This window comes from Marmota monax, unplaced genomic scaffold, assembly GCF_021218885.2.
Source record: "Marmota monax isolate L192 unplaced genomic scaffold, Marmota_monax_Labrador192_F-V1.1 WCK01_AAM20220418_F8-fsc00919, whole genome shotgun sequence".
Lineage (NCBI taxonomy): Eukaryota > Metazoa > Chordata > Mammalia > Rodentia > Sciuridae > Marmota > Marmota monax.
In genome coordinates, this window is record NW_026692816.1 from 23,931 (window position 1) to 48,566 (window position 24,636).

Below are 24,636 nucleotides of genomic sequence, written 5' to 3' on the forward strand. Positions count from 1 at the left end.
TGTTAATACTCAGCACAATTTCAGTATCTTTCTGAATAAAATTATTTTAATGTATTTTCCAAAAGTGCTCCTAATGTTGTGTATTAGCTGAGCATAATTCTTGACTAACATTATTATAAAGCACATAAGAAATATTACATATCTTGCAAGAAGAACATCTAACTCAGATTTATGATACTAGAATGAGTTATTAGAGAAATTCATATAAACCTACAGTGTTAAATAATTTCATTTAATGTTTACAACTGTCACTTGGGTCTGAAAATGCTCCACATCACTTTGCCTAATGCCCGTTTCACATCTGTATTCCTTAGGGTATAGATGAAGGGATTGAGTGTAGGGGTCACTACTCCATAGAATAGAGCCATGAACTTAGGCTGGTCTCTTGAGGTGAAAGAGGGAGGCTGAAGGTACATGCTAATGCCTGGGCCATAAAATAAGAAAACTACAATTAGATGACAGGAACATGTCCCAAAGACCTTTTTACTTCCTTCAGGAGATTTGATTTTAAATATGGCATGTCCAATACTAGCATATGAGGCAAAAATTAAACAAAGAGGAACAGCCACTATAAAAATGCATACCACAGAGAGTGTGAGCTCATTAGCCTCCTTTTCCCCACAGGCAGCGTTTATCAGAACTGGAATCTCACACAACAAGTGATCCAGTTTATTGATGCCATACATTGGCAATTTTAATTTAACAGAAGCTTCAGAGATTGCATAGATCATTCCAGTCAGCCACAAAATGGATAATAATAGGACGCAGATGTGCTGATTCATGATGAAGGTGTAGTGTAGAGGTCTGCAGATGGCCACATAGAGATCTGCCACAGTCTGGCTGGGCACAAAATCACGAGCCACTCAAGCAGGAAGAAACTTTATTTCCAAAAGTCCTGCCAATGCCACACATGCGGCCTTCTACCGGGACACACTCCACCAACAGGAAATCCCTCCTCCAGAATTCCCTCCTACCGCACTTCCCCAACCAATGGGAACTCCGCTGGAGTCCTGGGAGAGCTCCAAAGTAGCAGGCCTAGGCAGACAGCAGGGGTCTAATCCCCAATTGAATGTGCATCTTAACATAATCATTATCATCTCAATGGCTTGTTAGGGTCACCTTTCAACCAAAAATGCCATGTGTCATTCCTACTTGGCTATGGCTCTCAGCATCTCCCCACTTCTGTTTAATTAAACAACAAGCAATGTGGCTTAGGGACCATGCCTGGTAGGTTGTCCAATACAACATATGGTCCTTACCCGTCATTGGATGAGCTGACCTCTAGGCGTCAGCCTCCTGTCTTAGGTTGGTACCACTGCAATTGGATCATACCCATCACTGACTACCGGTCCAGCATACAGCCATACTGGTGGATAGGCCTATGCACCAGTGGGGGGGTGAGGTTCTTTGCCTCACCTCTGTTGGCCCCCAAATTTGGCCTTGGTGCCAGTGGGGGAGTGAGGTTCTTTGCCTCACCTCTGTTGGCCCCCAAATTTTAGACCATCACTAGCAGAAGGGAGGAGGATACAGAAATGCCATGACACCAAGCCAATTGACAGCTCCTTTGGAAAAATTGTATCACCGGTGACACCATCAGCAAAGATACGCCAGCACTACCATAATTCGCTGCACCAACAGATAGTTCACAATGCATACAAGTGATACATAGTCCAGGCAAGTTCTGCAAGCAGTTCAAAGTGGAGGAATCTATCAATATGTCCATTTCCTCCCAAAGTAAATCGACTCCTTGATTGAGCATTACTTGTTGAGTTGTTATTCATTGATGCATCAGTTTATACAGTTTACTGTGATAGCTATCGAAGAAGCTGTAGTTTGGTTTTATCTTTGTCTTCACCAGCACTGGGATGAAGATAGGAATTCTGGCAATGATGGCTAAAAAAAATATGTAACATTCCAACAGGTACTAAGAAAACAATTTTCTGAACAATTTACATTATCCTGAACAGAATTATTAAATATAGTGAAAAGGAAAGGTGAAAGTAAACAAACAGATCTGTTAACCTCCTCATTTGTTCACATAATAAAACAATCCTCAACAGCTGTTTACCCCATTTAAATTAAACCATTAAAATCACGTGAATAAAAAAAAATCCGGATCCATTTTTTCATGATCGCTCCTCATATATGATATATGGACAACACACACACAGACATACAACATGAAACACAAGTGTGCACACAAACGTACAACACATAAAACAATAGTAAAGGCCTTGTAGCTTTACACAAGTGAAATCTCCATTGCAATGTTTAAAAACTCTACAGTCAAAAAATAATACTGATCAAAAAAACATTAACCTAGGTCTGTTTAAGCTCAAAAAATAAAATATAACTTTATGATGTGGGAAAAGGCAATAATAAAATAGATATTGAAAAAAGCATCCTGGTTAATCACTGTCGAAGATGTAAGAATAGCCAAGCTGGCGGTCTGGATATCAGCTGTTTTGGATTTGAGTCGAATCATCTTCTTTGTGGTATGTAGAAATCACTTTGGTTAGTCTCTCTGGAATCCAAATCGGCTGCTGTTCTCCCTGTGGAAACACACAAACAGATCCCCGACTCCAGACAATCACTGGGTCAGGACATTTCCATTTTCCTGTTAGAATATCCTTCCAAAGTACCTTAGGCTTATGTACATTTCTTGGATACATATGCCTTTCTGCAGCACTAAGCCTTGATGAATCCAAATTTAAAAAGTTTAGAGTAAAAAGGTTATTTTAAGTTTATCTTTGGGGGATATATACCCCTTTCTAATTCCCTCTTTTTGCTTTAATGTTGAGAGCCACAGCCGAAGGGGCCCCAGCAAACTTCCAGCTGCCAGCAAACTTCCAGCTGCCGGCTGACGATTGGCTCACAGCAGCCCCAGCAACATCTAGCTGATTGGCTCCTCTGCGGTGATGCTCATTGGACTGTTTCCCTGCCCTTTCAGACCACGGAGCTGCTCATTGGGGGACTTTTTTGGCTCCGCCCACGTGACCCAGCCAATCGGCCTCAAGAGCAGGAGGATTGTGGGAGGTGGAGAGAAGCTTGTGTGGGAGAGAGAGGCTTGGGGAAAGCCGGTGGTGGCAGTTGAGGCTCTGAGGGTTTTTCCTGAGAGACTATTTTGTTTGTCGTTTGTGGTTCTAAAAATAAAGTTAGTTTCTTTTGACAAGTGGCTCCTGATTGTGCCCAGCCAGACTGCGGCATTTGGTGGCTCGCACGGGGAGCGACTGAGGGTAAGTGAACTGCTCGCCCCTGAGGGCAGGGCGAGAGGATGGGTAGCCATTTTAAGATTCTTCTTTTGTTATTTTGTTTCACTTTTGTTTTAAGTTGCCTGTCCCTGGAGATGTGTAAGATGGAAGAAAAACCGCTCACATCTGAGGAACAGATAGGGAGAAAGGACAGATGGACATTTCAGGAGGCTATTATAATGATTTTGTGTTGTTCCAATTTTGTTTCACTCAGTTTCAGTTTTGTTAGGCTTTATCTTGTTGGGTTGTATTATAGTAGAAATACGGGATCAGAAATTAGTAAAAAACAAACTGAAAGAGTGTTAAGTAAATTGTTAGAGGAAGGAGGCATCTCAGTAAAATCAAGAACAATCAGGGCATACGTTGATACAATACAAAAATGTAGCCCATGGCTTTTTAAGGAGGAGTTGTTAAATATATCACAATGGAACCATCATGGTGAAGATTTAAAAAGAATAGAAAAGAAAAGCCCAGGGACTCTGCCAGTTGGCACATTGCCATTGTGGACATTCGTATCTTGTTTGCTTAGTCCAAAGCCTTCAGTTCAGACAATGGTAGAGGAAGGAGAAGACATAATGATTCAAGTAAAAGAGAAGGTCTCTCAAGTTAGTCAGACAGAGGAAAAGATTCAAGTAAAAGAGAAGGCCTCTCAAGCTAGTCAGACAGAGAAAGAAAGTGTAAAACAGAAAAAGCCATCAGGGGGAAAGTTACAACAGGAGACTGCTACTAACACCTTTCTATCACCAGAGGGTGTAAGTGTCCAACCAACAGCACCACCTCTACAGGAGACTGCTACTAACACCTTTCTATCACCAGAGGGCGTAAGTGTCCAACCAACAGCGCCACCTCCATATGCTGGGAGGCCCCCAACCCCCGCAGTTGATAGTTGGGATCCTGAGACAAGGTCTCAAATATTAACATGCCCTGTATTTGAGGCAGGAGGGCAGCGATTTTACCAAGTTTTAAATTTCAAAACAGTGAAGCAGCTAAAAGAGGCTGTAACAACCTATGGTCCTCAAGCACCCTTCACTGTAAGCTTGGTCGAATCCATTAACAACTTGAACATGACGCCAGCAGATTGGGCTAATATGTGTAAAGCTGTGCTAAATGGAGGACAATACCTGTTATGGAAGGTTGCCAATGAGGAATTTTGCAAGGAGACGGCTAGGCGAAATGCAGCAGCTGGTTATCCTCAGAGAAATCTAGATATGTTGTTAGGAAAGGGACCTTATGAGGATCAGCAGCAACAAATTGCATATGATCCTGGCGTATACGCACAAATTGCTGCAGATGCAATTAAGGCATGGAAGACTTTACAAGGACATGGAGGTTTACAAGGTCAATTATCTAAGGTAATACAAGGAGCTAATGAACCTTATGCTGAATTTGTAGATAGGCTTATTCAAACAGCTACCAGAGTTTTTGGGAATACAGAACAAGCAATGCCATTACTAAAACACCTGGCTTATGAGCAAGCGAATCGTTGGTGCAGAGATATCATTAGACCATGGAAACATGAAGATTTAAACACATATATTAAATTATGTAGAGACATTAATGAACAAGAGCAAGTCATGGCAGCTGCAGTAAAACAGGCTTTAGATGCCAGAGACATTAATGAACAAGGGCAAATTGTGGCAGCTGCAGTAAAACAGGCTTTAGATGCCAGGCCAAGAACATGCTACAATTGTGAACAAACAGGACATTTTAAAAGGAATTGCCCCATTGGAGGAGGGTTTAACAAAACTAGGTATCAAAGGAGTAGAATAGAAGGTATTTGCCCACGATGCCATAGAGGGAGACATTGGGCTAATGAATGCCATTCTCAAACCACCATAGAGGGTACTCCATTATCAAAAAACGAACAAGGACCAGGTGTTTATCCACGATATCGTGGAGAAAGGCATTGGGCTCCATTGCCAAAAAATGGACAGGGGGGCCCAATGCTCTGGGGCCCCAAACCACAAATATACGGAGCACTGGAGGAACCCAGCAACCCCATCAGGGTAGTGCCCAGGACACATTGTCCATCAGATCCCTCATCAGACAAACCAGAGGGAGCGCAGGGTTGGACATCTGCGCCTCCGCCAGAGCAGTACTAACTCCAGAGATGGGAGTTCAAATCATTCCCAAAGGGGTGAAAGGACCTCTTCCCAAAGGAACAGTAGGCTTATTATTGGGACGCAGCTCTTCTACTCTAAAAGGACTTATGATAAGTCCTGGGGTAATTGATCCCGATTATGAAGGTGAAATAAAAATTATAGCCAGTTCTCCAAAGGGTATATCAGTAATTTCACCAGGAGATAGAATAGCACAGTTACTAATAATACCCAGCCTACATGATAAATTTTCCAGTCGTACTGTAGAAAGAGGTTCCAAGGGATTAGGCTCCACAGGTGTAGACTGGGCTATGCTTTCTTTAAATTTAGATTCTCGCCCCATGCTAAAACTAAATATTCAAGGACATGAATTTAATGGGCTACTGGATACAGGTGCAGACCTTAGCATCATCTCTCGTCAAGAATGGCCAAAACATTGGCCATTACAACAAGCCACTCAAACGCTTCGAGGCCTAGGAGTGGCGACTAATCCCCATAGAAGTGCAATGGTATTAGATTGGAAGGATCCTGAAGGATGTGAAGGAACTATACAGCCATATGTATTGGATCATCTTCCCGTAAATTTATGGGGACGAGATGTCCTAGATCAATTAGGTTTGACATTAACAAATAACATCAACCAAAATGCACCCACTATTATGACTAGACAAGGTTTTAGGAAAGGAAAAAGATTAGAAAAACAAGAACAAGGTATAGCAGCACCAATACAAATAGATCAAGGAACAGAGAGACATGGGTTGGATTTTCAGAAAGGGCCACTGAGACAATAAAAATTACTTGGAAATCAGAAAGACCAGTATGGGTTCCTCAGTGGCCCCTGACTAAAGAAAAGATACAAGCAGCCCATGACCTGGTCAAACAACAATTAGCAGAAGGACATATACAACCTTCTGTATCTCCCCATAATACTCCCATTTTTGTCATCAAAAAGAAATCTGGTAAATGGAGATTATTGCAAGATTTAAGAGCCATTAATAATGAGATGGTTATTATGGGACCTGCTCAATCAGGGATTCCTCAGTTGTCTGCTTTGCCAAAAACCTGGTATGTTTTAGTTATAGATATTAAAGATTGTTTTTTTTCAATTCCAATTCATCCTGAGGATAGTCCACGTTTTGCATTTACTATCCCTGCACTGAATCATGAAGGTCCTGATCAGAGATATGAATGGAAAGTACTCCCTCAAGGGATGGCTAACAGCCCAACTATGTGTCAAATTTATGTTAACAAAGTAATCCAGCCACTTAGAAATCAAAATCCTGAACTAAAAATATTTCACTATATGGATGATGTATTATTAGCACACAAAGATAAAAACATATTGCTAGAATGTTATGCCACACTTACAAACTTATTAAAAAATTATAATCTAGAGATAGCAATAGATAAAGTACAATTAAATTTTCCAATTAATTATTTAGGAGTTCTATTATCCTCAACCATGGTCCGTCCACCAAAAATTCAAATACGAGTAGATCAACTCAAATCACTTAATGACTTTCAAAAGTTATTAGGAGACATAAATTGGATAAGGCCTTATTTATGTATACCAACAGGAGAGTTGGGACCTTTATTTGATATCCTAAAAGGTCCATCAGATCCAAATTCACCCCGAATGTTAACGCCTGAAGCAAGAAAGGCATTAAAAATCATTGAAACATATATGGAAAATATGCATTTGGATAGAATTGATATAAGTTTGCCTTTATTATTTATTGTACTACCAACAAAAAATATTCCTACAGGAGTATTTTGGCAAGAAGGTCCATTATTATGGATACATTTATCTTATTCTCCTAACACTATTCTTACTAGGTATCCTGAGGCTGTAGGACAATTAATACTCAAAGGAATAAAAGCAGCAAAGGGAGTGTTTGGAATTTCTCCCAATAAAATTATTACTCCATATACTATGAATCAAATTGATGAGTTAGCTAATGAGTTAAATACTTGGGCAATAATCATGTGCAAATCTAATGTTTCATTTGATAACCACTTACCATATAATCCTTTATTGTCTTTTTGGTCATTGCATCCTGTAATTTTTCCAAAAATGACAAGAAAAACACCTATCATGAATGCTCCAAATATATTCACTGATGGGTCAAATAATGGTACAGCAGCAGTAGTTACCCCTGATCAAACTTTTACATTTTTAGTACCCAAACAATCAGCTCAAAAGGTAGAGCTTAATGCAGTTTTACAAGCTTTTGTGATGTTTAAAGATTCTGTATTTAATTTATTTTCTGATAGTCAGTATGTAGTTAATGCTATAGTATCTCTTGAAGATGCTGGTAGGATTTCCCCTTCTTCTACTGTTTTCTCTTTGCTTTCCACTATACAAAGTCTAATCTGGGACAGAAAAGATCCATTCTTTATAGGACATATCAGGGCATATACAGGATTGCCTGGAGCCCTTAGTTTGGGCAATGATTTAGCAGATAAAACTACACATGACATACATATTTTCTCTACACTAGAAGAAGCTATAAATTTTCATAAAAAGTTCCATGTCAATGCTAATACTTTACAAAAGCGTTTTAAAATAACTAAGCAACAAGCTAGACAAATAATAAAACAATGTCAAAATTGTGTGACCTTTTTACCACAAGTTAATCTTGGAGTCAATCCTAGAGGATTGATACCTAACCATATTTGGCAGATGGACGTCACACACTTGCCAGAATTTGGAAAATTAAAATATTTGCATGTTACAGTTGATACTTCTTCTGGATTTTTGATGGGCTCCCTTCATGCCGGAGAAAAAACTACAGATGTTATAGCTCATTGCTTACAAAATTTTGCCACTGTGGGTGTTCCAAAACAGTTAAAAACAGATAATGCCCCTGGTTATACTTCTACCTCTTTTAAACAATTTTGCTCAACATTTGGCATTACTCATATAACAGGAATCCCATACAATCCACAGGGACAAGGCATAGTTGAAAGAGCTCATCAAACTATTAAAATGTACTTATTAAAGCAAAAAGAAGGAATTGGGAAGGGGTATATATTCCCCAAAGATAAACTTAAAATAACCCTTTTTACTCTAAACTTTTTAAATTTGGATTCATCAGGACTTAGTGCTGCAGAAAGGCATATGTGTGCAAAAAATGTACATAAGCCCAAGGTACTTTGGAAGGATATTCTAACAGGACAATGGAAAGGTCCTGACCCAGTAATTGTCTGGAGTCGGGGGTCTGTTTGTGTGTTTCCACAGGGAGAACAGCAGCCGATTTGGATTCCAGAGAGATTAACCAAGGTCCTGACCCAGTGATTGTCTGGAGTCGGGGGTCTGTTTATGTGTTTCCACAGGGAGAACAGCAGCCGATTTGGATTCCAGAAAGATTAACTAAAGCGATTTCTACAGACCAAAAAGAAGATGATTTGGCTCAAATCCATAACAACTGATATCCAAAACTCCAGTTTGGCTATTCTTACATCTGCAACAGAACCAGGATGCTTTTTTCAATATCTATTTTATTATTGCCCTTTGCCATATCATGAAGTTCTATTTTGTTTTTTGAGCTCATACAGACCTAGGTTAATGTTTTGCTGATCAATTCTATTTTTTGACTATAGAGTTTTTAAGCATTGCAATGGAGATTTCACCTGTAAAAAGTTATAAGGCCTTTACTATAATGTTATGTGGTGTATGTATTATATTATGTGTGCACACTTGTGTTTTGTGTTATAAGTTTGAATGTACGTATGTCCATATATCATATATGATGAGCGCTCATGATAAAATGGATCCAAATATTTTTTTTTTCACGTGATTTATATGGTTTAATTTAAATTGGGTAAACAACTGTTGAGGATTGTTTTAATATGTAAACAAAAAAGAAGGTTAACAGATCTGTTTGTTTACTTTCACCTTTCCTTTTCATTATATTTAATAATTCTCTTAAAGACAATGTAAATTGTTAAGAAAATTGTTTTCTTTTAGTGCCTTCTGTAATGTTACATAATTTTTTCTTTAGCCATTATTGCCAGAATTCCTATCTTCATCCCAGTGCCGGTGAAGACAATGTAAATTGTTAAGAAAATTGTTTTCTTTTAGTGCCTTCTGTAATGTTACATAATTTTTTCTTTAGCCTTTATTGACAGAATTCCTATCTTCATCCCAGTGCTGGTGAAGTCAAAGATAAAACCAATCTACAGCTTCTACAATAGCCATCACTGAACTGCTTGCAGAACTTGCCTGGACACATTGTGAGCTCACCTGTATGCATTGTGAACTATCTGTTGGTACAGCGAATTGTGGTAGTGCTGGAGTATTTTTGCTGATGATGTCACCGGTGGTACAATTTTTCAAAGGAGCCCTCAATTGGCTTAATGTCATGGCATTTTGCATCCTCCTCTACTAGTGATGGTCTAAAATTTGGGGGCCAACAGAGGTGAGGCAAAGAACCTCACCCCCCCACAGGTGCAAAGGCCTATCCACAAGTATGGCTGTATGCTGGACCGGTAGTCAGTGACGGGTATGATCCAATTGCAGTGGTACCAACCTAAGACAGGAGGCTGACGCCTAGAGGTCAGTTCATCCGATGACGGGTAAGGACCATATGTTGAATTGGACTGCCTAACAGGCACGGTCCCTAAGCCACATGCTTGTTGTTTAAACAGAGAGGGGGAGATGTTGAGAGCCACAGCCGAAGGGGCCACAGCAAACTTCCAGCTGCCAGCAAACTTCCAGCTGCCGGCTGACGATTGGCTCACAGCAGCCCCAGCAACATCTAGCTGATTGGCTCCTCTGCGGTGATGCTCATTGGACTGTTTCCCTGCCCTTTCAGACCACGGAGCTGCTCATTGGGGGACTTTTTTGGCTCCGCCCACGTGACCCAGCCAATCGGCCTCAAGAGCAGGAGGATTGTGGGAGGTGGAGAGAAGCTTGTGTGGGAGAGAGAGGCTTGGGGAAAGCCGGTGGTGGCAGTTGAGGCTCTGAGGGTTTTTCCTGAGAGACTATTTTGTTTGTCGTGTGTGGTTCTAAAAATAAAGTTAGTTTCTTTTGACAAGTGGCTCCTGATTGTGCCCAGCCAGACTGCGGCACTTTAATAAGTACATTTTAATAGTTTCATGAGCTCTTTCAACTATGCCTTGTCCCTGTGGATTGTATGGAATTCCTGTTATGTGAGTAATGCCAAATGATGAGCAAAATTGTTTAAAAGAGTTAGAGGTATAGCAAGGACCATTATCTGTTTTTAACTGTATTGGAACACCCAGAGTGGCAAAATTTTGTAAGCAATGAGCTATAATATCTTTTGGTTTTTTCTCTGGCATGAAGAGAGCCCATCAAAAATCTGGAAGAAGTATCAACTGTAACATGCAAATAATTTAATTTTCCAAATTTTGGCAAGTGTGTGACGTCCATCTGCCAAATATGGTTAGGTATCAATCCTCTAGGATTGACTCCAAGATTAACTTGTGGTAAGAAGGTCACACAATTTTGACATTGTTTTATTATTTGTCTAGCTTGTTCCTTAGTTATTTTAAAATGCTTTTGTAAAGTATTAGCATTGACATCGAACCTTTTATGAAAATTTGCAGCTTCTTCTTGTGTACAGAAAATATGCATGTCATGTGTAGTTTTATCTGCTAAATCATTGCCCAATCTAAGGGCTCCAGGCAATCCTGTATGTGCCCTGATATGTCCTGTAAAGAATGGATCTTTCCTGTCCCAGATTAGACTTTGTATAGTGGAAAACAAAGAGAAAACAGTAGAGGAAATAGAAATCCTACCAGCATCTTCAAGGGATACTATAGCATTAACTATATACTGACTATCAGAAAATAAATTAAATACAGAATCTTTAAACATCACAAAAGTTTGTAAAACTGCATTAAGCTCTACCTTTTGAGCTGATTGTTTGGGTACTAAAAATGTAAAAGTTTGATCAGGGGTAACTACTGCTGCTGTACCATTATTTGACCCATCAGTGAATATATTTGGAGCATTCATGATAGGTGTTTTTCTTGTCATTTTTGGAAAAAGTACAGAATGCGAGGACCAAAAAGACAACAAAGGATTAGATAGTAAGTGATTATCAAATGAAACATTAGATTTACACATGATTATTGCCAAAGCATTTAACTCTTTAGCTAACTCATCAATTTGATCCATAGTGTATGGAGTAATAATTTTATTGGGAGAAATTCCAAATACTCCCTTTGCTGCTTTTATTCCTTTGAGTATTAATTCTCCTACAGCCTCAAGATACCTAGTAAGAAGAGTGTTAGGAGAATAAGAGAAATGTATCCCCAATAATGGAACTTCTTGGCAAAATACTCCTGTAGGAATATTTTTTGTTGGTAGTACAATAAATAATAAAGGCAAATATATCAATTCTATCCAAATGCATATTTTCCATATATGTTTCAATAATTTTTAATGCATTTTTTTGCTTCAGGACTTAAAATGCGGGGTGAATTTGGATCTGATGGACCTTTTAGGATATCAAATAAAGGTCCCAGCTCTACTGTAGTTATGCCTAGATAAGGCCTTATCCAATTTATGTCTCCCAATAACTTTTGAAAGTCGTTAAGTGATTTGAGTTGATCTACTCGTATTTGAATTTTTGGTGGAAGGACCATGGTTGAGGATAATAGAACTCCTAAATAATTAATTGGAAGATTTAATTGTACTTTATCTATTGCTATCTCTAGATTATAATTTTTTAATAAATTTGTAAGTGCGACATAACATTCCAGCAATGTGTTTTTATCTTTATGTGCTAATAATACATCATCCATGTAGTGAAATTTTTGTAGTTCAGGATTTTGATTTTGTGGCTGGATTGCTTTGTTAACATAAAATTGACACATAGTTGGGCTGTTAGCCATCCCTTGAGGGAGTACTTTCCATTCATATCTCTGATCAGGACCTTCATGATACAGTGCAGGGATAGTAAATGCAAAACGTGGACTATCCTCAGGATGAATTGGAATGAAAAAAAAAAAAAACAATCTTTAATATCTATCGTTAAAACATACCAGGTTTTTGGCAAAGCAGACAATTGAGGAATCCCTGATTGAGCAGGTCCCATAATAACCATCTCATTATTAATGGCTCTTAAATCTTGCAATAATCTCCATTTACCAGATTTCTTTTTAATGACAAAAATGGGAGTATTATGGGGAGATATAGAAGGTTGTATATGTCCCTACACTAATTGTTGTTTGACCAGGTCATGGGCTACTTGTATCTTTTCTTTAGTCAGGGTCCACTGAAGAACCCATATTGGTCTTTCTGATTTCCAAGTAATTTTGATTGTCTCAGTGGCCCCTTCTGAAAACCCAATCCATGTCTATTTATTCCTTGATCTATTTGATTTGGTGCTGCTATACCTTTTTCTTGTTCTCCTAATATTTTTTTTTCTTTCCTAAAACCTTGTATAGCCCTAGTAGTAGGATTGATGTTATTTGTTAATGTCAAATCTAATTGATCTAGGACATCTCGTCCCCATAAATTTATAGGAAGATGATCCAATACATATGGATGTATAGTTCCTTCACATCCTTCAGTATCCTGCCAATCTAATACCATTGCACTTCTATGGGGATTAGTTGTCACTCCTAGGCCTCAAAGCATTTGAGTGGCTTGTTTAATGGCCAATATTTTGGCCATTCTTGATGAGATATGATGCTAAGGTCAGCACCTGTGTCCAGTAGCCCATTAAATTTATGTCCTTGAAAATTTAGTTTTAGCATGGGGCGAGAATCTAAATTTAAAGACAGCATAGCCCAATCTACACCTGTGGAGCCTAATCCCCTGGAACCTCTTTCTACAGTATGACTGGAAAATTTATCATGCAGGCTGGGTATTATTAATAACTGTGCTATTCTATCTCCTGGTGAAATTACTGATATACCTCTTGGAGAACTATAAATTTTATTTCACCTACATAATCGGGATCGATTACCCTAGGATTTATCATAGGTACTTTTGGTGTAGAAGAACTGTGTCCCAATAGTAAGCCTCCTGTTCCTTGGGGAAGAGGTCTTTTTACTCCTGTGGGAATGATTTGAACTCCCATCTCTGGAGGTAGTACTGCTCTGGCGAAGGCGCAGATGCCCAACCCTGCGCTCCCTCTGGTTTGTCTGATGAGGGATTTAATGAATAATGTGTCCTGGGCACTACCCTGATGGTGTTGCTGGGTTCCTCCATTGCCCCATATATTTGTGGTTGTGGGCCCCGAACATTGGGCCCCCCAGTCCTTTTTTTGGCAATGGAGCCTGATGCCTTTTTCCACAATATCATGGGTAAACATCTGGTCCTTGTCCATTTTTTGATAACAGAATACCCTCTATGGTGGTTTGAGAATGGCATTCATTAGCCCAATGTCTCCCTCTACGGCAAATACCCGGTATTCTATTTTTTTGATACCTAGTTTTGTTAAACCCTTTTCCTTTGGGGCAATACCTTTTAAAATGCCCTGTTTGTTCACAACTGTAGCATGGTGTTGGCCTGGCATCTAAAGCCTGTTGTACTGCAGCTGCCAAGACTTGTCCTTGTTCATTAATGTCTCTACATAATTTAATATATGTGTTTAAATCTTCATGTTTCCATGGTCTAATAACCTCTCTGCAGCAACGATTTGCTTGGTCATAAGCCAGTTGTTTTATTAATGGCATTGTTTCTTCTGTATCCCCCAAAACTCTGGCAGCTGTTTGAATAATCCTATCTACAAATTCAGCGTAAGGTTCATCAGCTCTCTGTATTACCTTAGATAATTGACCTTGTAAATCTCCATGTCCTTGTAAAGTCTTCCATGCCCTAACTGCATCTGCAGCAATTTGTGCATATATAGCAGGATCATATTCAGTTTGTTGCCATTGACCCTCATAAGGTTATTTTCCTAACAACATATTTGGATTTCTTTGAGGGTAACCGGCTGCTGCATTTCGCCTAGCAGTCTCCGTGCAAAATTCCTTATTAGCAACCTTCTATAACAAATATTGTCCTCCATTTAGCACAGATTTACAAATGCTAGCCTGCCGCAGTCTAGCTGGGCACAAAATCACGAGCCACCACACACTTGTAGATTCAAACAGCAACTCTTTATTCCCGAACTCTCACCAGCACTCTACATGCACGTTCTGGGGAAAATACACCGGCACTCTACATGCACGTTCTGGGAAAATCCACACCTCCACTGGGCTCTGCATCCAAAAATACTCTCTGAATCCTGCAAGAACTCAATGGGAACTCAAGGAGCGGGTGCCTGGAGGCAGCAGGATATGCCCTATTCCCAGCAGAATACACCTTAAACCTGGAACCGCACTAAACCCGGATCGCCCTAAACCCTGATCCGCCCTAAACCCGGATCCGCTCTGGTCCTTGAGCAGGGTCAAATTACTCAAACATTCATGCAATGTCACTGCAAATGACCTGGGTCCAAGGCAAGCCCATTTTCACAATGGAGAGTACTCCCTCTAAGCAACATGGGGTAGGCTGACAAGGAAATTGCCATGTGTCATTCTTACTTAGCTATGGCTCTCAGCATCTCCCCCTTTCTGATTAATTAAACAACAAGCAATGTGGCTTAGGGACCGTGCCTGGTAGGTTGTCTATTTCAACATATGGTTCTTACCCGTCATCGGATGAACTGACCTCTAGGCGTCAGCCTCCTGTCTTAGGTTGATACCACTGCAATTGGATCATACCCGTCACAGACTATCGGTCCAGCATACAGCCATACTTGTGGATAGGCCTATGCACCAGTGGGGGGGTGAGGTTCTTTGTCTCACCTCTGTTGGCCCCCAAATTTGTCCTTGGTGCCACTGGGGCAGTGAGGTCCTTTGCTTCACCTCTGTTGGCCCCCAAATTTTAGACCATCACTAGCAGAAGGGAGGAGGATACAGATACGACACCAAGCAAATTGATGGCTCCTTTGGAAAAATTGCATCACTGGTGACACCATCAGCAAAGATATGCCAGCACTACCACAATTCGCTGCACCAAACGATAGTTCACAATGTATACAAGTGATACATAGTCCAGGCAAGTTCTGCAAGCAGTTCAAAGCGGAGGAGTCTATCAATATGTCCATTTCCTCCCAAAGTAAATCGACTCCTTGATTGAGCATTACTTGTTGAGTTATATTCATTGATGCATCAGTTTATACAGTTTACTGTGATAGCTATCAAAGAAGCTGTAGTTTGGTTTTATCTTTGTCTTCACCAGCACTGGGATGAAGATAGGAATTCTGGCAATGATGCTAAAGAGACATTATCCTGAACAGAATTATTAAATATAATGAAAAGGAGAGGTGAAAGTAAGTTCTCCCTGTGGAAACACACAAACAGAACCCCGACTCCAGACAATCACTGGGTCAGGACCTTTCCATTGTCCTGTTAGAATATCTTTCCAAAGTTCCTTAGGCTTATGTACATTTTTTGGATACATATGTCTTTCCGCAGCACTAAGTCCTGATGAATCCAAATTAATAAGTTTAGAGTAAAAAGCGTTATTTTAAGTCTATCTTTGGGGGATATATACCCCTTTCCAATTCCCTCTTTTTGCATTAATAAGTACATTTTAATTCTATCTTGAATGTCTGTATCTAATAGTTGTCTTAGCTTTTTGTATTTTTTATCTGAAATACCTTTACTTGACATTTTCAACTATTTTCTATCTTATTTCTATCTTCCAGTTTTTTTTTCCCCTAAGGTTTGTACATGCACCCTTAGTTGCTTTTTTCCTCTTAGTTTTCTTTTGTTTCCTATTTTGTGGTTTTAAAATTCTTGTCTTCCTACATCTTTTTTATCTTCCTACATCTTTTCTATATATTTTTTTTTCTTTTTAACTTTCTATACTTCTGTCTTTAAAGCTTTTCACTTCAAATTTTTAATCTTCTTTATCTAAGTATGTTTTATCCTATTATCTTCCCATTTTCATGTTTTTTTAAAGTAATGCTTTTAAGATTAACTAGGCTTCAAATGATGCAATCTTTCCTCCGCCATGAAGGCATCTTAACCACCTTTAATTTAACCTTTTAAAGCCTTCCAATTATCATCTATACTGTACTTTTAAATGTACTTTTTCACCACCTACAGCTTCACTCTTTTAAACGAGGCTTAGATTCTGTTTAAGTCGCTTAATGTTAGTTTACATGGCTGCCCTTTAACTAAAGGCTTTTTTTTACTCCATTAAGAAGCTTTGTCTCAATCTGCCATGCACAAATACCTTTTTCTTCTTTCTTCCTTTCTCAATCTTTTAAAGTAAGTCTAGTTTCCTCAAAATCTTTTTAAATGGCATTTTACAACTTTTTACTTTACCACAGAGATTATCTCATCTGGAAACATTTCTTTTTCCTTTAACCTTTTATATTAAAATATATTTCCACATCTTGAATCTTTTTATATCTCTTTTTTAACTGTTAACCCTTTTTATAAATTCACATTCTGAAACAACTCTTATAAAATGTCTGGTTTAGACAAATTACTCCACTTTAATAAGATGAAATATTTTCATTTTTTAATGGTACTATAATAGTATAATTGAAACCCAACTGAAACTTCTTGTACTCTTTGTATATAAATTACACCTGATAGAATCTTAACACTTAGTAACCTTGTTTCAGCAAAGACACAGACCAATGCAATATTTAACTTTTTTTTTTCATTTACCAATTTATGAAAACACACATAATGTTTAAATATATTACCTTATGTAACTTAATAAGTAAAGAGTACTTGATTTTATATTTAGTGGTTGATATTTTAACACTTTAGCTTTGTAAATTAATCAGATGTCTGTAAAAACCAAGATCTTAGACAAGTGTAGTAAACAGAACTAGCCATCTCTTTCTTGTTGAAGAAAAATTCTTCTACAGGATACTATGATGGTCCCATTGATATACTTAATAACTCATCTTCAAAAAGCCATGGGCTACATTTTTGTACTGTATTAACATACATCATGACTGTTCTTGGTCTTACTGGTGTGCCTCCTTCCTCTAACAATTTCTCTTCCTCAGGGGCAAACAACTTCAAACCTTGAGTCAAACGTTTTCCCCAGTTTGCCTGAGAAATTTCTAGGAACAGGCAACTTGAATTAAAAACAAAATAAATCAAAACAAGAACACATTGTTTTTTGAAATGCTCACCCATTCTTTCTCTCTTCCTCAAGGGTGAGAAATTTCACTTACCTCCAAGCTTCAGACATTCCCTGTATGGGGCACCAAATGCCACAGTCTAGCTGGGCACAAAATCACGAGCCACCACACACCTTGTAGATTCAAACAGCAACTCTTTATTCTCGAACTCTCACCAGCACTCTACACGCACGTTCTGGGAAAATCCACACCTCCACTGGGCTCTGCATCCCAAAATATTCTCTGAATCCCGCGAGAACTCAACAGAAACTCAAGGAGAGGGTGCCTGGAGGCAGCAGGATACGCCCTACTCCCAGCAGGACACACCTTAAACCTGGAACCGCCCTAAACCCGGATCACCCTAAGCCCCGATCTGCCCTAAACCCTGATCCGCCCTAAACCCAGATCCTCCCTGGTCCTTGAGCAGGGTCACCTTACTCAAACATTCATGCAATGTCACTGCAAATGACCTGGGTCCAAGGCAAGCCCATTTCCACAATGGGGAGTCCTCCCTCTAAGCAACATGGGGTAGGCTGACAAGGAAATTGCCATGTGTCTTTCTTACTTAGCTATGGCTCTCAGCACTAGCCCAATCTTCTGGCGTCATGTCCAAGTTGGTAATGGATGCGACCATGCTTACGGTGAAGGGTGCTTGGGGACCATAGGTTGTTACAACCTCCTTTAACTGCTTCACTGTTTTGAAATCTAGAGCACGGTGAATTCGCTGCCTTCCTGCCTGCTCAAGTACAGGGCATGGTAATCTTTGAGGTCCTGTCCCAGGATTTCATCTATCAACTACGGGGGTTGAGGGTCACTCAGCTGTCTCCATAGGTGGAGCTGTTGGTTGAATTACGCCCTCTGGTGATAGAATGGAGTTAGTAGCTGCCTCCTGTTGTAGCTTCCCCCGATAGCTGTTTCTCCTCTAAGCTTTCTTCCTTTAAATTTTCTTCCTCTATCTGACTAGCTTGAGAGACCTTCTCTTTTTCTTGATCTAACATGTTTTCTACCATAGTCTGGACCTCTAACAATTTACTTAACACTCTTTTGGTTTGTTTTTTACTAATTTCTAATCTACTATAAAGATAACTCAACCCAATAAGATAACACAAAACAAAACCGAAAGAGAATGAAACAAAAACGGAACAAAAAATCATTGTATCAATTTTCTCTTTTTCAGGGCCGAACAACTTCAAACATTGAGCCAACCATTTTTCCAAGTTTGCCTGAGAAATTTCTAGGGATAGGCAGCTTGAAACAAAAACAAAATAAATCAAAACCAGACACATTGTTTTTTGAAATGGTCACCCATTCTCTCACCTTCCCTCAGGGGTGAGCAATTTCACTTACCTCCGAGCTTCAGGCGTTCCCTGTACGGGCTGCCAAATGCTGCAGTCTGGCTGGGCACAAAATCATGAGCCACTCAAACAGGAACAAACTTTATTTCCAAAACTCCCACCAATGCCACACATGCGGCCTTCTCCCGGGACACACTCCACCAATAGGAAATCCCTACTCTGGGATTTCCTCCTACCGCACTTCCCCAACCAAAGGGAACTCTCCTGGAGTCCCTGGAGAGCTCCAAAGTAGCAGGCCTAGGCAGACAGCAGGGGTCTAATCTCCAACTGAATGCGCATCTTAACATAATCATTATCATCTCAATGGCTTGCTGGGGTCACCTTTCAACCAAAAATGCCATGTGTCATTCCTACTTGGCTATGGCTCTCAGCAGCGATCAAAAGACATGAGAGCCAAGAGTAGACATTCTGTGCTCCCCATTATGCTAAAGAAATAAAGCTGAACTATACACCCCAAATAACTGATGGTCTTCTTAGAAGTTCCCAAGTTAAACAGCATCTGAGGCACAAGGCTTGTGGTGTAACACATGTCTAAGAAGGAGAGGTTGGTGAGAAAGAAATACATGGGGCTTTGTAGATGAGTGTCTAACTTGGATACCAGAATGATGGTAATGTTTCCAATCATGGCCATCGGGTATGTTGTGAGAAGAATAATGAATAAAGAAAGTTCTAACCAAGGGCAGTGAACAAAGCCTAGTAGAATGAACTCTTCGGGGTGACTTTTGTTAATCAGTGCCATACTCTTTAGTTCATTTTACATATAGTAGGGTAGCAAAAAGTCAGAGTTACAAGAAATGGCAAACTATAATTATGCATTAGACATTCAATCATGGAAGATATTTGTGCAATAAGTTATGGGAGAAATAATATAAATGTTCAGGCAAAAGGTGAACCCATTATTTTTTCATGAAACTAAGTTAAAGACAGTTACCTTTAACAAGTAAACTAGTCCTTTTGAAACTGAACCTTCTGAGGACTGAAAAAAAAAAAAACTATCTTCTTGGGTTTTGATGAGGATAAATTAGAAAAATAAGTTACTGTGATTTGGCAACTCCAACATAAAGGTTTTAAAATTTTATCTTGCATAGAAATCAACTGAAGAAGCTATAAAAATGAAGTGTTGTGTTAGTAGATGTGACATGGTGCTGAGGAATCACATGATTCATTTTCAGCAGTACTGCTGCAGCTCGTTACTGAAATATTAAAAAGAAAGTATTAAGCTATCCATAATAGAAGAAGGAGGATAAAACCTGGAGCTATAAGAACCATCAGGGTAGACTTGTCCACCTGTGTACACAATTGATTACACCACAGTGAATCTCACAATCATGTATATCCACAAGACAGAAAAAAGAGAAGAAAACTAAAAGTAAATAGCAGATAGATCACTAGAGTAAAGGGAGCAGGGGGAGGGAGGAGGGGAGGGAAATAGGAAATACTATGGAAAAGAGCAAATTATAATCTATGCCTTTATAATTATTTCAAAATGAATACCAATGTTACACTTAAATAAAAAGAATCAGCAAAAAGGGAAAAAAAAACCCAAAAGGCTGGACTTGTCCAACATCAATTAATCAGCATAATAATTATATCATCTCCACAGGAAGTAAGAAGACTTTGATGTTAAACAATCTTAGGATATATATATATATATATATTTGGTGGGGGGGTGGGTAGTGGGAATTGAACTCAGGGGCACTGGGCCACTGAGCCATATCCCCAGCCCTATTTTGTATTTTATTTAGAGACAGGATCTTACTGAGTTGCTTAGAGCCTCACTTTTGCTAAGGCTGGCTTTGAACTTGTGATCCTTCTGCCTTAGCCTCTGAGCTGCTGGAACTACAGGCATGCACCACCTTGCCTGGTTCAATCTTAGCTGTTTTGAATTGAGGGAAAAAAATTAAATACTTTTTTTTGTTGTTTTTCTGCTAGTGTTTTCTCATTTTTTTTCTTTTCTACTGGTGCATAGTAATTATATAGACCAGTGAGTTTCATTATGACATTGTGGTACATGCATATAACATAATTTGATCAATTTTATTCCCTAGTACCCTCCACCCCTGAATCTTAACCTCCTCCTTATGATTGATCCTGCTCATTTACTCTATTGTTTTTCATTCTACTTTCATGATATATTTTTATTTTATATTATTTTATTTATGTTTCCCCAGTAGCTTTCAATATGACAGAAAATGTGGTACTTGTCTGACTATGGCTTATTTTGCTTAACATGTTACTTCCCAGTTCCATTCATTTTTTCTAAAAATGACATAATTTTATTCTTCTTTGTGACTGAATAAAAGTACACATTTTCTGTATCCATTCATCCATTGATGGACTCCTAGGTTTGTTCCATAACTTGGCTATTGCAAATTGTGTTCCAATAAACACTGGTATGCATGTATCTCCAAAGTATGCTGGCTTGAATTCTTTCAGGTACACACCAAGGAGTGGTATAGTGGGATTATAGGGAAGTTCTATTTTTAGCTTTTTGAGGAAACTCCATACTGATTTTTATTATAATGGCTATACTAAATTATGCTCCCATCAACAGTGTATAAATGTTCCCTTGCTCCCACATCCTCATCAGCATTTAATGTTATTTGCATTTTTGATGACTGCCATTCTGATAGGAGCGAGATGGAGTCTCAGTATAATTTTGTTTTGCAATGAGTTGCTAAAGATGTTGAACAATTTTTCATATAATTGTTGGCTATTTGTCTATCTTCTTTGGAGAAATGTCTATTCAGTTAATTTGCCCATATATTGATCAGGCTATTTGCTGTTTTGATGTTAATTTTGTTGAGTTCTTTATATATTCTGGATATTAAAGTTCTGACAGAAGAGTAGTTGGAAAGATTTTCTCTCTTTCTGTAGGCTGTCTGGTCACGCTATTGTTTCCTTTGCTTTGCTGAAACTTTTGAAGTTGATGCTGTCTTGTTTATTGAGTCTTGCTTTTATATCCTGAGCTATAGGAGTCCTATTTAGGAAGACATTGCCTGAGCCTTTATGTTAAAGTGTTTCCCCTATGTTTTCTTCTAATAGTTTCAAAGTTTCTGATTTTTATACTTAGACCTTTGATCCATTTTCTGTTGAGTTGTAGAAAGTAAGAGATAGGGATCAAGTTTCATTCTTCTATATATGAATATCTATTTTTTTTTTCTCAGCACAATATGTTAAAGAGGTTATTTTTTCTCCAATGTATGTTTTTGGCACCTTTGTCAAAAATAGATAAATAATTGTGGGGGTTTGTTTCTCTGTCTTCTATTCTATCCCATTGATCAATATGTCTTTTTAATTTCATTACCATACTTTTTTGATATTAAGGCTCTGAAGTAAATTTTGAAATCAGCTATTACAATGTCTCCAGCTTTACTCTTTTTGATCATGATTTCTTTGGCTATTCTGGGTCTTTTGTTTTTTCATATGAAATTTAGGATTTTAATTCTGTGAAGAATATCATTGATAGATATTGCATTGAATCTCTAGATCACTTTTGGCAATATGGCTCTATAAACAATATTAGTTCTGCCTGTTTATGAACATGAGAGGTCTTTCTATCTTCTAGCATCTTCTTCTATATCTTTATTCAGTGTTCTGTAATTTTCCTACTGGAAGCACTTAGCTTAATTTGTTAGACCTATGGTGCAGCATTTCATTTATTTATATACTTTTGGAGCTATTGTGAATAGAATTGTTTTCCTGATTGGAAATACCAATAGATTTGTTATTGGTATGTAGAAAAACTATTGACTTTTGTACATTGGTTTTTGTTTCCTGCTACTTTGCTGCATTTATTTTTCTGTGTTTTGGTGAAAGCTTTAAATCTTTCCAAGTATTGTTTGTTATAAACTGCAAATAGGAATAATTGAACTTCTTCCTTTACTTTTTGTATCTCTCCCTTTTGTTTCTTTCTCTTGCCTAGTTGCTCTGGTTAAAATTTCAAGTGCAATATTGAATAGAAGTTGAGAGAGTGAGTGCACATTTTTTTCTTGTTCCCAATTTTAAAGAAAATGCTTTCAGCTTTTTCTCATTCAGAAGGCTGTTGACTTTGGGTTTATCATAAATGCTTTTAAAATTATCTTTCTCCATTAGAATTTGAGGGAATTGAGTTACAGTGACATGTTTCTCCATGCTTACAATTGAGTGTTTGTGTGTGCTATTTTATTTATTTATTTATCTGCACAGCCGCTTAGCTCACTTTGATCATTTGATATTTTATGCTAAATTTTCTCTATTTTATCCATTTTGTATGAATTTTTCTTTACTGGATTTATTAAAACAAGTTTTTATACAAATTTGGACAGTCATCAGTAACCCAGTGGTTATACAACAGCTGAAATATATTTTTAAACTCCAGGTAATTACTCCATGGAGGAAACTCAATTTCAGGCCAGGGCGTTATTCAAACTATAAATTATTTCACATTTCCAGGACATACATGTTTCCTTGTTTCCCAGTCACTATGTGCATTGAAAGCAACAACATCAAGTACTTGATTACAGTATCACTTTGAGAAAGATAAGTAATCAATGAGGGGTTTTCAAGTGTGCTTTATGAAATCCACAATCATCTTTAGGGTGGACAATATTCATATAGGAAGCTTAGATAATACACCAGTACAAAAAACTGTCTAGTTAGTTAGTTAACCTACATTCATATGATTATAAAACCATACTATGGTATGTCATATAAAATTATTGAAAGCAAAGATGTGAATGTTGTCCTTTTACCGTATGTTATTCTAGTGCTGAATTGTGCAATAACAAAAAATAAATAATAATTACAACCAATCCTTAGTGACCCCTTTGTGTGAAACGCAATAAGCTTTTCATATCCATTAAATCCCTTATCACCCAAACCCAAACCTCTGATAAAGAACATTTTAGTATGTGTATTTTAGTATGTTGTTATTCACTCCTATATTCTGTTAGTAACTGGAAAAATTATTAAGATCAAAAGGCAATCAATGCCTCAGAAATGAACTAGTGATATATCAAAACTAGAATTTCAGTGTCTGAATATTCCATAGAAAGCACTGGTACTTTAGGGCCTGAAATAGCTGACATTATTAAAAATATTATCTTTGTACAATGTGCATTTAGGAACATATCTTACCTTATGTTCTCTTTTGGGTGAAAATTCTATGGTAATAGAGGGGATAGTACATAAGCATAGTATCAATAAATTAGATTCATAAGATAGACATTATAAAAATAATAATCTCCCCATATTATTAAATAATTGCACTACAAGACACCTATTATCTGTCCAATTAACACTGCTATATTCACCTTTGATATTTTTCTACCATGCACCATCTTTCAATATTTTAAAGAACATTTTAGAGTTGATGTTCTATGATTTCTATAACCAATAACATCTAATTATCTCTCTAATGACACTATTCATTTCAATATGCATTAGCAATTTTATTAAATTTGTATTATTTTAAATTGTATTCATAATATTTACCTCAGTGACATTTTGTTTGTGAATTTTCATCACTCCGGTCAAAAGACAAAATCACAACAAATTTAGTTATAGATCTGGTTGGCTTCTATTTGCAATTCATGAATCAAGGCAGCATCCACTCTACAAAATATATTAAATTTCCTACTGGGCAATAATAGGACCATGTTTTGTAAGGTGGAAACAGGGAAACAGAATGACTGAAAAAAATCTCACTTTTTAACATCAGGTATTTTAGGTTACTTTTTGAAAGGATTGAAACAGAGCACCTTGGTAGCTGACTCAAGTAGACCAGAATCTCCTTTTTCAGGAAAGCCTTGTCTGTTTGGGGATCTATCTG

The 24,636-nt window shown here is 38.0% G+C and overlaps 1 protein-coding gene across 1 annotated transcript; it reads right to left on the bottom strand.

The window, feature by feature from the left end:
- Positions 1 to 248: 248 nt before the first annotated feature.
- Positions 249 to 19,563, bottom strand: LOC124095310 (olfactory receptor 2B6-like). Its single transcript, XM_046448458.1, has 2 exons — positions 19,197 to 19,563; positions 249 to 826 (listed from the first exon to the last, which is right to left on the bottom strand). Exons 1-2 carry the CDS (start codon positions 19,561 to 19,563, stop codon positions 249 to 251), a joined length of 945 nt encoding a protein of 314 aa, XP_046304414.1.
- Positions 19,564 to 24,636: the final 5,073 nt, after the last annotated feature.